The sequence below is a fragment of the Pelophylax lessonae genome (assembly GCF_965119305.1).
Source record: "Pelophylax lessonae genome assembly, chromosome: 5".
Taxonomy (NCBI): domain Eukaryota; kingdom Metazoa; phylum Chordata; class Amphibia; order Anura; family Ranidae; genus Pelophylax; species Pelophylax lessonae.
The window spans coordinates 76789392-76803674 of record NC_138772.1 but is presented as its reverse complement, the minus strand read 5'-3'; the positions used below and the strand labels follow the sequence as shown (position 1 = coordinate 76803674).

The 14283-nt window shown below is 42.8% G+C and overlaps 1 protein-coding gene across 3 annotated transcripts in view; it reads left to right on the top strand.

The window, feature by feature from the left end:
* ARHGAP21 (Rho GTPase activating protein 21) overlaps positions 1-14283 on the top strand; it is a 342461-nt gene that overhangs the window by 54322 nt on the left and 273856 nt on the right. For 2 of the 3 annotated variants that reach the window (XM_082258121.1, XM_082258119.1), the window contains exon 1: positions 12270-12393. The exons of the other annotated variant lie outside the window; for it this stretch is intronic. In XM_082258121.1, the coding sequence (XP_082114247.1) occupies positions 12310-12393 (84 nt within the window). In that variant the 5' untranslated portion in view covers positions 12270-12309. Of the gene's footprint in view, positions 1-12269; positions 12394-14283 lie in introns of those variants that run through there. 3 annotated transcript variants of the gene reach the window in all.

Below are 14283 nucleotides of genomic sequence, written 5' to 3'. Positions count from 1 at the left end.
GCCCCGGAGGATTTTCCTGCTAAAAGACCAGGAGGTATTTTGCGATTCGGCACTGCGTGAATTTAACGGACAATTGCGCGGTCGTGCGACGCTGTACCTAAACGAATTTGACGTCCTTTTTTTCCCCATAAATAGGGCTTTCTTTTGGTGGTATTTGATCACCTGTACGATTTTTACTTTTTGCGCTATAAACAAAAAAAGAGCGTAAATTTCGCAAAAATAACAATATTTTTCACATTTTTTTATATGAAATTCCCCCCCCAAAAAAATGTAAAAATCTAAATGTTTTTAACATTTTCGGCCAATTTGTTTTATGCTACCTATGTTTGGTAAAAAAAATCGCAAAAAGCGTATTTTTATTGGTTTGCGCAAAAGTTATCGCGTTTACTAACAAAGGGAAAGATTTTTGTCATTTTTGTTGTTTTTTTTTAAACGCGTAATGGCGGCGATCTGCGATTTTTTTTTTTTGCGGTACTACGACATTGTGGCGGACAGATCGGACCCTTGACTGACATTTTTGACACTTTTGGGGTTACCAGTGACATTTCTACAGTAATCTGTGCTATACATATGCACTGTTACTGTAAAAATACACTGGTAGTGAAGGGGTTAACTTTATTTGGGAGGGAGGGGCTGTGTGTGTCCCTAGGGGCGTGCTTTCTACTGTGATTGGCTGTGGCTTGAGCTGTAAGGACACTGATCAACGGATCTACATAGTAGATCCATGTGATCAGTGTCTTTACACCGAGGAGAATGACAGGCAGCTTGTTTACACAAGCCGCCTGACTTTCTCCCTCTCCCTCTACATCGGGTCCGCCAGTCACATGCGCGGGGGGGTCCGTGACCGCGCGGTCGCGCGCTCGCTCCCCAGACCCTCCCAGGCTAGTGACGTTAATTAACGTCACTCTGCCTGGCAGGGGCTGACCGCCGCAGTAAATCTACTTGCGGCGGTCGGCAAGTGGTTAAATTGGTGCCGTTTGCAGCTGAGTAAACAAGAAGTGACATCACTTCCGGGTTACATGATCGAAACGAACCTGGACGTGCTGGCTGGTTGCTGGGATCTCTCAGTGAGACCCGGGCAGAGCAGTGGAAGGATGGGGGGGGGCATTGCTGGGATAACGGCCGAGTGGCTGCTGAGCCGCCGACTCAAAAAATAAACTGTAACGGGGTGATGCCTCTAGCTGCAGGCATCATTCCAGTACAACCACTTCTTTAAGGTGATGTACAGGTACGTCGGTTTGCGGGAAGTGGTTAACTGGACCCAGGAGTTTAATTGACTTGATGCTGTACTCAGTGTTCCTTTCATTTTTTTGCGCAGTGTATATGTGATTGTATATAAACACTGAGCTAACCAAAGGGCTGTTTTTAGGTATATTTCCGTTGAAGATGGAATACCAATGCCCTTTGCTGTCTGAGCAGTTGGGGGCTGTGGCGGCCTGCGCTCTACATTCCTCACACTGAGCTCAGCACGCCCTATTCTGTGCAGCTTGTAAATGTCGCAGACGCTAACAAACTCCTGGCCAATTTCAGGTTATTGTTTAAGGATCACAATTTTAAAAAATGCAGTCACCACGGGGTGTTTGCAAGCCTTCGAGTGTTCTGTTCCTTCCCTTTCTCCTCTCTGTGTGTTCTTTTAGCACATTCATTCAGGCTCTGACAGCGGTTCACAAATAAATTGTTCTTGGCAGTGGAGGCTGGAATATGCTAAAATAGAGATCTATTGAGTTTATTACTATTCTTGCCATCTGCTCCTTTTTTTTTTTCCTTTCTCAAACTTCTGACTTGTCTGTGTGCTGGGCTTACTATTGTGCTGTCTTGGTGAGCTGCCCACAGTGGCTCTAACACTAGAAGAGCGCAGATGGGGAGCTGGAGTACAGTCCATGGCTAAAGTTCATAGAGAGCATTACTTTCTAGATTATATCTCTGATCGTATATAGAAACCTCTACCTTGTAATTTAAAGAAGAGTTTAGGCTTATTTTAGCTTTTAAATAAAATCTACTTTATAGTAGGGATCGACCGATTTTCGGCAAAGCCGATAAATCGAGGGCTGATCTGCACTTTTCCCGATATGTCGGAATTGGCCACCAAGGTGACCGATCTTGCCGATATTCTGCTGCGGATAAAAAAAAAGGGTTATGTGCGTGTTTAGTGCAATTGCGGTGCGAATTGGTTGAAATTTGCCCCGCACAGAGATCTCATGTAATTTAGGAGCAGTGCACTCTGAATTACATACGATCTCTGTGATCGCACTAATGTGAACCGGCACTAAAGAATAAAATGGGGGTCCTTGCAGTATTTTATGTCACACTGTATTTACGCAGCGGTCTTTCAAAAGCATTTTTTTCGGGGACAAAATACACTTTAAGGGCTCTTTCACACAGAGCGGACCGCATTGCGATCCGCTCCCGCACTTTTTTTTTTTTTTTTTCTTCACGGAGCGGATGACATTTATGTCATCCGCTCTGTGTGTCCGCATATCCTCCTATCCGTTTGCGGATGATATGCGGACATAATGTAAGTCTATGGCATTGTGGATGTCAGCGGATGACACCGCTGACATCCGATTTTCCTTCCTTTCCCTTTTTTGAACGGAGGAAAAATGGGGTTCTGTTCCGTTCCAAAAAACGGAACAGAACTGAAAGGAAGAAAATCGGATGTCAGCGGATGGTATTCCGCTGACATCCGCAATGCCATAGACTTACATTATGTCCGCAAATAATCCGCAAAAAAATAGGATGATTTGCGGCCATACGGAGCGCCCGTGTGAAAGGGCCCTTAGTGAATTAAAAAAAAAACTAAACCTTAAATTTAACCCAGTTTTTTGTGTAATGTGTTAGATATTAAGCTGAGAATCGTGATCTTTATTCAAAAAAAATCGTGCAGCTCTAACAAGACTCCAAATTGTAGGAATCTAAATAAACGTGGGTAATACACAGAAGATCAATTTGATTCTCTGTTTTAGGCTAAAGGGGATGTCATGGATGACAGTACAGATCGCTCCAAACCACAACCCATAGGGAAGAAAGAAATTGCCCACATAGTGTAAAACTGTATGCTGCTTTATATAAAAGAAGTTATACTAAAAACTTACAGAAATCCTCATAAAATCCAGCAATTTAAATGTCAATGGTTCTCAGGAACTGCTCCGTATGTAAACCAAATCGGCATTGAAAATCTTGTGCTAACTTATTCTACTGATCATTGCCTTCCCCTTCATTCCACCAGAAAATGGATTGTGTTGAGGTTTTTGCACATCTTGCAGAACTTCAGATTCGTCAGCTCAGTGGAGTCATTAAGGATTTTTGCAAATGTCCTAAAATATGCAATGCGTGGTTAAAAATAAACGCAGAGTGTAAAAGCTTGTTTACCAGTGTGTGTATGCTGAAATTCCAAATATGCGGTGAGCTTAAAGGAGCGAGAACAAGGCTCTGTGCATTATCACCAGACTAATCCATTCTGGGGGTAGTAGTTATACCTTATCAGCTTTGTTTATTCTCCAGCTTGATCATGATTGTTATATTTCCAGTCCATAAGGGCTCACAGCGTACACTGTTCTGTGTTCTGCTCAAGAATGTATTTTATTTTTTTGGATCGAAAAAAATCTGCGTCCCCAAACGTGCACATGGACAGGAGTTGAGGACTTGTATCAGGCTTGAATATTTAGAGTTCAGGTTGAGGAGTGTTTTTTTTTTTTTTTTTTTTTAATTTTTTTAGCACCTTCAGGATTTGGTTTTTGGTATAGTAACCTACCAGGCCTGGGCCTCAATGTCCAGACCTAACATACTGGGGAATAGGAGAGAAGCATGCACTGTATTACATTTAGATTTATATGGTTCCTTCAAGCTGTGAGAACTGCATCAATGAAATTATTAAATCCAGAACCAAAAATATATTGCAGTTTACCAATCATTAGATTGGCTGTGTTTGTTTTCTTTCGGCTTTCTTCCCTCTGATTTCACCTGGTGATCTGGCCAGTAACACACCTCCTATATTAGAGTACCCCTACTCTGGATAAAGGGGCACCTTTGGGCAGAAGAATTGTCAGTCTGGGGGGGAAGAGAGTGTTTGGATGTACTAGCAGATTTGGATACACTAACAAATTGAAGCCAGACTCCAGCTAACACTTTATAAGCAGTTAGTTTTTTATCCTTTTAGTATAAAGGTTTTACATAATTAACAGCTGACACTGGCTGGGAAGAGGTTAAACATCTAGGGCGATCAAAGGATTAAGTGTGTGCCTAACCAGTGCTTTTTGTATTGTGTTTTGTTTTACTAAGGGATCTGATGGTATTTATTCCCTGCATTGCAGGGAAAGAAAATCTATCATCCCTGCTTTCAGAACAGAGCTCTGCCTTGTTTACTTAGATTCAACCTGGAAGAAACCACAAAAGAACCTCTGTGTGGAGCACTGGGGGACGTATATCCAGCCCATTTATAGTACATTTGCTCACACTTGCTGGCTGTTATAAGTGGGCTGTTAATTGTAGTTCCACTAAATCTAAACAGTCACCATGGATGATAAAGATAAAAGGTTTATTATAAGTCAAATAGAAATAAGAGTTCCAAAGAAGCTATGAACGGCTGTAGGCAATATAGCAAAAAATAATTGTTCATGAACCATCACCCAGAACAATGATCCTGTAGGACTACACCTATCCGAAACCCATACACTGATGGAAAAGGCAGGAAGTGATCTGCCTGGGAAGAAACCGACCTGTGCCCAGTGTGGTCAGTTGTGTCTCTGTGGTGTCACAGTGAGCTGGTAATGATAAAACCCAGAAAGGGGAGAGCAGCTGTACTGCCCTGGCTGTGTGTCCCGCTTACCTCAAAGCGCTGTCTTGGATGCTGCAGCTGTCGCCCTGCGAACCACACTGTGATCAGCAGGTGGGGAGGCCGGAAGTGAGCGATCTGCTGTAGGTGGAATTCCAGATACAGAAGGAGTCCGGATGGACCGCTGAAGCCGCGCTCCCCATGTAGGGAAAAAGATCAGACAGGGATGACGAATCCAAAGCCTGGCTGTTCCATTACAATGATGACGATGAATACATGATGTGTTTCGGGCATGGTTCTTCATCTGGCCATCACTGACCAGATGAAGGGGCATGCCCAAAATGTGTCGTCTTGGTGATAGCTTTGTAATGAACCGCCACGCTCACTTCCGGCCTCCCCGCCTGCTGATCACTTGAAGGACAGTTTTGTGTTTACATAGGGCCGCATATTATTTAAATGATTTGGCCTATCCCTCTAACTGCTGAATCTGGTAAAAAAAAAAACACTCTTACAGGGTCACCGGGATAAGAGAAAGCCTAAAAAAGAATACTAATGCAGCCATTCCATCCATATAATTAACATTTGCTTTTGGGTTTAATACCGCTCTGACATTGTTTTATTAGAAAAGAGATGAAGAAATTGTGACCAGATCTTTGTGCTGTTGCTGTGAAATATTCTTTGTTATTTGGAATAAGGCTCCATGTACACGGGACGCTGGAAATGGCCGTTTAGGAGCAGTTGGGCGTTTTTTTCAGAAGCCCCTGAACCCGTCATTTGCAGGCAGTTGCGTTCAGGGACTTTTTTTTTAGAACGCAATTATTTGCGTTCAAACGTGTGTTTCCCGGCGTTTCAAACGCGTCCGAACGCGTCCGAACGCGATGACCCGCGTTTAGCGTTCGCGTTTTTCCATTTTAAAGGGGAATAATTTTTTTGACCTCTAGGAACGGTTCTAAACGCAAACGCCCACTAAACGCGGGTACAAACGCGACTGAACAGACGTTTTAAACGTCCTAAAAATTCCAGCATTCAAAGGGACTTTTAACAACGTCCCGTGTACATGGAGCCTAAGGGTGCCCTCTGTAACCACTTAAGCCCCGGAGGATTTGGCTGCTAAACGACCAGGGGCTATTTTGCGATTCGGCACTGCGTGACTTTAACGGACAATTGCGCGGTCGTGCGACGCTGTACCTAAACGAATTTGGCGTCCTTTTTTTCCCACAAACAGAGCTTTCTTTTGGCGGTATTTGATCACCTGTGCAATTATTTGATCACGCGCTATAAACAAAAAAAGAGCGTCAATTTTGCAAAAATAGCAATATTTTTCCCTTTTTTTTATATGAAATTCCCCCCCAAAAAGTAAAAATCAAAATTTTTTAACATTTTCGGCCAATTTGTTTTATGCTACCTATGTTTGGTAAAAAAAATCGCAAAAAGCGTATTTTGATTGGTTTGCGCAAAAGTTATTGCGTTTACTAACTAAGGGAAAGATTTTTGTCATTTTTGTTGTTTTTTTTTTTAACGCGTAATGGCGGCGATCTGCGATTTTTTTTTTTTTTTTTTGCGGTACTGCGACATTGGGGCGGACAGATCGGACCCTTGACTGACATTTTTGACACTTTTGGGGTTACCAGTGACATTTCTACAGTAATCAGTGCTATATATATGCACTGTTACTGTAAAAATACACTGGTAGTGAAGGGGTTAACTTTATTTGAGAGGGAGGGGCTGTGTGTGTCCCTAGGGGCGTGATTCTTACTGTGATTGGCTGTGGCTTCAGCTGTATGCAGAGTGATCAACGGATCTACATAGTAGATCCATATGATCAGCTCTCATACAGAGGGGAGAATGACAGGCAGCTTGTTTACACAAGCTGCCTGACTTTCTCCCTCTCCCCCGCCGATCGCAGAGTGGCCGGCGGACATCGGGTCCGCCGGTCACATGCGCGGGGGGGTCCGTGACCACGCGGGAGCGGGAGCGCGCCTCCGGCGGCGCGCGCTCGCTCCCTAGACCCTCACAAGCTAGTGACGTAGCCCTACGTCACTTTGCCTGTGAGGGGCTGACCGCCGACGTAGATCGGCGTGCGGCGGTCGGCAAGTGGGTAACTATGCTTTACCTTCTTCTGGAATATGATTTCCAGCTATGCTGGCATTGTGCAGCTCCTGGAATGTTTGACGGGAGTTCAAGATGTTACTTGCCCACTCTCTCCAATGTCTCCTTCATACACATTGTAACACATGGGTTACAGCCGGCTCAGTTTCTCTTCTGTGATATGACTAATGGGGCTATTTATAATGTACTGGAGAAAAGGAAACTGGAACAGATGTTTGGCCCATAGTGACAATCGCATTAAATCGTTAAAAAAAAAAAAAGTTTAAAATGAGAAATCCTATTTATCACTGTTGGCAACAACTTGAGTATAAATCCTTTTTTCTTTTCTATCAGTAGGCCCTTATGTGTTTTATGAAAGCAATCTTCTAACACCAACTTGGAACTGTGATCTAAGACTGTAAACATTAGTGACATGTGAGATTGCATTTCAGGCCTAAGTGTAAAAGCCACAAAGTCCAGCAGCCTTCCGTCACCTAGGTATGATGTGCTGCGGGAGTATTAGACGCTAGGTGTCACATATTGCACTATACTCATGGTGTACGTCAGGGATGGGTTTGAATGATCTGGATATCAAGCTTTAGCTGAATTCCTCATTCATAAGTGGGATTGCTGAGATATGAGCTCAAAAACGTAACGTTTACCAGTTTTATTCTTTTTAGAAGATCTTCACCCTTCCTAAGTTCACCTACTTTCCCTCAAATAGTTTTTTTTTTTATATACTTATAAGTCAATGAAGTCCAGCTTTGTATTCATTGTAACTAAAGTTCTCCTTGTGCTGCTGACCAGCGGTACCAGTCATGTGACTTGATGTTGGCACCTGGAAATGTGTTATCCTTCTAATTATTTCTCCCACAGAGCCCATTGGCTAAGCTCATATAACCAAGTGTTGGTATGTACATACATGTCCAGAATAAGCCTTTGCTTTGCAGGCACCTGATGGTACCTGTGCATGCCTTTTTTAGGTGACCATTCCAGCTTTTAAAGGGCTACGAAATTAGCAGCTGTGGTAATATAGCTGATACTCTTCCCCACAGTGTTACAGTAGGAACATGTGCACAAACTGCCATTATACAGACCAGCCTTTCTCAACCTTTTTAACAGAGGAACCCTTGAAATAAATTTCTGGTCTCGAGGAACCCCTGCTAAAAATTTAAAAATCTTCAACTCATTCATGACACATTAGTGTGAGTCAGTGGGAAGAATGCTCCTTACTCTTATCATTGGGGAGAATTACCCCCTTGCAGATAGCTAAAAAGAACAGTGGTATCATTGGGAACTTATTGGAGAGACAGAAATTGCCCATTCCTCAAGGAACCCCAAGCAACCTCAGGAGGAACCCTAGGGATCCATGGAACCCTGGTTGAGAAACCCTGATACAGGCTGTGCTGCTATTGTAACATGGAGAGAAAGGTAGGGTGCTGGCATGAACTACGCATGGGGGAATTTTTTTTGCAAGCAAGGAGTTTGGACATGACCAGACTGAAGTCCAGTATAATGTTGCCATCAGTGGGTTGGGGGTTTAAAGGCCCATATACACGTATCGATTGTCGGCCATAAATATTCGGCCGACGACCGATCGGCCGATTGTAGGCTTGTTAGTATGATGCTTCCGACAGCCGACAGCGCACTTTCGGCCAAAAAGAATCTGATGTGCATGCTATAAAATTTTTGTAGGCCAACACCAGGATGGCCGATTGTTCGCCAGTCAGTACAGAATTCGGCCGACAAACAGCAGATTTGCAAGACTGGGCATGCTCAGAAAAGACAAAACACACGGAAAGTTAACCATCACATGACATCACAGTCGGCTGCTGTTGGCCGACAAAATTCATGTGCAGTCTTGCAGTTTTCAACAGACATGACAGCCCTGGACAAAAGACGGCCGATCGTTCGGCCGACGATCGGTACGCGTGTACGGGGCTTTAGACACCACTGTCTACAGATTATATTGGGGTACTTGGTCAACTTCATTGCATGTAAGTTGGTAGGATAGCTACTTGCGCTTATGTTTACTTTTATTTTTAACTCATAGGTGTAGTTTCTAAAGTTTCTGGTGGACCAAAATCTGCATAGTTTATGAATATACAGTGCTCCGAATAAATGAGTACATCCCAACAGATTTGTCAGAAAACCTTTACTTTCCTTTCATAATTAACATTTTTCTGTGGGACACTATACTACAAAATACGCCCACAAATTTGTAACTAAGATTTGTTAATTTGTGCACACAAAGTATTTATTTTTCCTAACAAATTCATTCAAGGCCATGTTGCAAAAATGAATACACCTCCAATGAAAGTCATCAGAGCAAAGCTACATTTTTAGACAAAATCCTAATTAACAAGAATTCAAATACTAAATATTCATTAAACCGGCGTTCAGCTGACAGTTGATTATAAAAGGACGTTACTTAACAAAGTAAACCCCGTCCCATTTCATGCCTTCAGCAATGGCACCACATGGAAGAGAAATGTCACAAGGCCTGAGAAGGAAAGACATTTCTTTACACAAAGGTGAAGGCTACAAGAAGATCATCAAAGCTTTACTTAAAATACTATAGCAAAAGTGATACAAATATTTAACAGAGATGGAACTCCAACCATCTCACAGAGATATCCAGGTCATCCACAAAAGCGAACACTTTGACCGGAGCATCTTCTGATGAGAAGGGTTGAAGAAAATTGCCATGCAGGTTCACTGCAGTTAGCTAGAGAAGTAGAAAGCCAAACTGGGGTGATTGTTTTGTGTGATACAATATGGTGTACACTGCAGTGGAATGGCATGCATGGGTGTCGTTCACGAAGGAAGCCTCTCCTAAAGCCCATGCAGAAAAGAGCCTGCCTGGAATTTGCCAGGGCCCATACTGAAAAAGAATTCACAGATGTACTGCTCTATATTGAAGGAGAAGATGCTACCATCACTATGTACCCTTGGTCGTCCTGTACTTTCCCAGCATAATGATCCAAAACACACTTCTAAAGCCACTGTTGCATTTCTGAAGTAGAACAAGGTGAAAGGGATTTAGTGGCCAAGTCTGTCTTCTGATCTGAACCCAATCAAATATCTATGGGGAATTCTGAAGAGACAAGTTGAGCATCACTCTCCATCCACCATCCAGGCTCTAAAAGAGGTCATTCTTGAAGAATGGAAAAAGATGTTGCAATATGCTGCCAGTTGTTTATTCCATGCCTAGAAGACTTGGTGCTGTCCTTACAAATCAGAGGTCATACAAAATACTAGCTGTAGTAGTTTTTGCTGTGGGGTGTATGAGGGGTGGGGTATGTATGTTTGTGTAAAACTGAAGATTTTGTAATCCAAGTTCTTTTATTAAACTTGCTGTCATGTAACGAGCTAAACAAATTTTCTATAAGACTGTGTTGTCAAATTTTGGATATTGTTCTTGTGTTTATTGAGATATTAAGATTTTAATCAATATTTCAAAAGGGGTGTACTCATTTATGCTGAGCACCGCATATTTAAATATAAATGTGCTATGATGAAGAAATAGACCCAATTCTGACTTTAAAGCAAAATTTGACTTAAAAAATGGTAATGGTTTTCTTAAAGGTAGCGTTCACGATCATGTGCAAAAACCATTTTCCAGCTGTCAAGAACAGCAAGGGGGGGGGGGGGGGTCCTCTAGTAGCCCGGTGTTCTCTGTATTCCAGTCATACTTGTCTGTCCTTGGATAATGTGTATGTATGCAGCTATGCAAGTGACAGAAATAAATTAAATGTCCGTAAAAGACTAATATGCTAAGATTTACACAGCAATAAAACATGTTCTATGCATTTAATTAACATAAACCAGAGGGTTATGAAGTGTTTCCCTTTTACTAGGCCAATAAATTTGAAACAAAAGGTGATGGTACATGTCAAAATATATGGTACCTTGTAAAATACTTCCATTTTCAAGATTTAAAGCTATGTATTGTAGAAGATTGCTGTGCAGTTTGTGACATCAGATCCCAGCCCCCTGCCTTCCAAAGCTCAGAAATGCTGTTTAAACTCCTGGACTTTGAAGGGCTTATGAGAGATGGCTATAGAGAAACATTTACAACGTATGTAAGTGGATTTGTTTCTTTGGTGGGTCACCTGAGGCCAGTCCTTCCTCTGGACGTTTGTAAGGGTTTACAACCACTTTAAAAATGAGCCAATACTTTTTGAGAAATATGGAACATGTGCTTCTATTAAAGGGTCCCTCTGCCCTGAAGGCAACTACTCACCAACAGCTTTTTATTGTTTCACATATCCTGCTGCTGGTAGGTTGCCTTGATCCAATCAGTTGATTTTGCAGAAGCTTGTTGGCTGTTTGGGTTTAGGGTGATACAATTTACTGGATAAATATATAGATTAATTAGCTTTTATAAATCTTTTAGCACAGATGGAACACCTTGAAATAACTTTCTGATCCCAGGGAACCCTTCTAAAAAATTACTATAAATCTAAAACTCTGGAAACATAAGTGTGATAGCTAAAAAGATCAATGGTGTCAGTGAGAACCTGTCTGAGAGGAAGAAATTGCTCAAGGAATCCTAGCAACCTCTGGAGGGACCCTAGAGTTTCATGGAACCCTGGTTGGGAAACCCTGATTATAGATTGCAGTGCAACTGTTGAGGCACTTTGTTTCCTTCAGGTAGTATTGCCTGAAGAAGTGGCCATTGTATTACCTGAAGTAGAGACCAGTTTGTCTCGACAGTTGCACTGCAATCTATACCAGAGTTTCTCATACGGGGTTTCCTGGTACTCTATGGTCCCTCCAGAGGTTTCTAGGGGTTCATTGAGCAAGGAGCAATTTCTGCCTCTCAAATAAGTTCCCATTGACATCATTGAGCTATCTGTAAAGGGGTAACTCTAATGACGGCAAATGTATGGAGCATTCTTCCCACAAACCATCACCTGAATCTATCATGAGTTGTAGATCCAGTATAGTTTATTTTTTAGCAGGGGTTCCGTGAAACCAGAAAGTTTATTTTAAGGGTTCTTCTGAGTTAAAAAGGTTGAGAGAGGCTGATCTATATAAGTAGCCAGTAAACTGTATCCCCCCTAAATCCAAACTTCTGCTTTGACAGTGGCTAACATGTCACAGCACTGCTGCAAAAGCGTCTTTAAAATTTTCAGGTCTTTTTTCTCTGTAGGTTTATCCCTTTTCGGGACCAGTGGTCAGGCTTGGTGGATGGGGTCAGTGGACTTTAAGACTTTAGATTCCGTTTAGCTTCTGCTCCCAGCACTTCTCTGCTGCTAGACCTGAGCTGTGCTCACTGATTGGTAAAGCTCTGTGGTGTTTGCTGCTGCTGGCGATGTGCTGAGTGGACGGAGTCAGAGGGAGAGGAAGGACTTTTCCTTTTGATTCTGCACACTGCATTGCTCTCCTGTTTATCTAATACATGGCAAGCTGAGTCAGAGATGCACACTGCGTCCTAAGCTAGCATGGCCCAACTCGGGATATTCGACTGTGTGCTCAGCCCCAATTGGAGCCTTCTCTGCAATCTTTACTGTGCCTGGAACAATCAGGTCAGTACCCAACATCTCTAACAGCCTGTGAGGTGGCCGATCACAGGTGACCTTCACTTTAATTTCCCTGAGTCTGTAGTGGAACGTATGTACTGCAGATAGTATGGGATTGCTGAATCAGACTGGATGACAGGAGCGTTGACACACAGAGATGCTTGCACTTGAGAGAAACCCATTCTGTCATTTGGTCGGGGTGTTGGAAAGGACGTCGCTTGTACTTGACCCACATTTGTTAAACCATTTGTCATTTTTTCAGTGCATTGACTTTGACATTGGATACATTTCTTGTTTTTGCTTTATCCTTTGAAAGACTACTTAAAGGGCCAATCCGTACAAAAGTCATATTTCAGTTATAGATGGAGTCTGACAGGCAAAGTCAGTGACATCTTATGGCTCTTGGGAACTTTAGTGATGCCTCGTTTGTTGTGTCTGGCTCCCCCCCGACCTTCCATTGGGTGCTCCCTATTCTCCCTTTGATTTCTCCGCAGTATAGATGACATATAAATCAGGGAAAGTGAGACAATGTCAGATTTCTTTTTGGAGTACAGACCAGGCAACCCGAATTCATAGATCTCCTCATTGGGGTCCTGGGTTTAATTCTCCAACATCTTTCAAAAATGTTTACAATAAATGAGTTTTGGAGTTGCCGTTATTGGTATAACCAGGCACTAGACCTTCTTTTTACATTGGTCAGGTATTTATTGCTGTCTGTGTCCCATTAGAAGGGAGGAGAATATATCTTATGCGTTCAGACGGAAGTTTATTGGCATTTGAAATGCCAAATGCTTGTAACTGCGTGCAAACGTGTCCAAATGTTTATAAGCATTTCGTTTATAGGTGTTTTCAATGGGGATATTTTTCTGACCATTTTACAATGTAAAAACGCTTCTAAACGCTAAACGCAGCAAAACAGACTTTTTTTTTAAACCGTTGGTTACTAGCTGTCAAGTTCCAGCATTCAGGAGAGGTTTTAAAATGTCCCCTGTACATGAAGCCCTAACCTCCTTGCCTTTCTCTTTTCTGTTGCTTTGTTTTGAATTTTACTGGATCATTAATCTTACAAATTTCCCTGACCATCCCACCCAGTTAGTGTGTGTGTTTGTTTTTTTCATTGTTATGTCAAAGAAAGTATCCCATTATGACCGATATCATTTTTTCAGGGCTGATACCGATTTTCCGGCCACCCTTCAGGCCGATAGCCGATATTGGGTGTCGATATTCTGTACATTTAGATTTTTTTGTTTTTGTTTTTTAACACTGACCTTTTGAAGGCCCCGTTCACACTGGGGCGACGCTACTTCCCGGGGCGCCCTCACAGGTCGCGGCGCGCTGCTCGCACCGCGACCTCAGAGCGGCCGGCACGGACTTCATAACATTGAAGTCAATGCAGGTCGCTCCAGGTCGCCCCAAAGAAGCTCTGGACCCTTTTTCTCTAGGTCAGAGCGACTTATGTCGCTCCTATTAGAACGGGTTCACAGCTTCTCTATGGAAGGCGACCTGTCAGGCGACCAGGTCGCCCCAGTGTGAACGGGGGCTAAATGTATTAATTTTTTTTAATGCTGTCTCAAGAAATGTAAACATCCCTTGTGGCAGTGACAGGTACTCTTTATGGAGGGATCTGGGGTCTATAATGGCGCTTTTCCACTGCATGGAATCGAACGGTTCGGTTCGCTTTTGTGCTTTTCCACTGCTGGTACTGCATGGTATGGTGTAGGAACGGTTCGGTACGGTACGGCGGCACTTTTCCACTGCATGGCCCGAACAGTACGGCTCTCAAAAACAGTACCACCTCGATTGTGGTTCCAAGAGGTACCATATCCCACAATCCTTTGCATGCAGTCACTACTAGCCACTGATTGGTCAGAGAATCCCACCCACCCCGTTGTTATC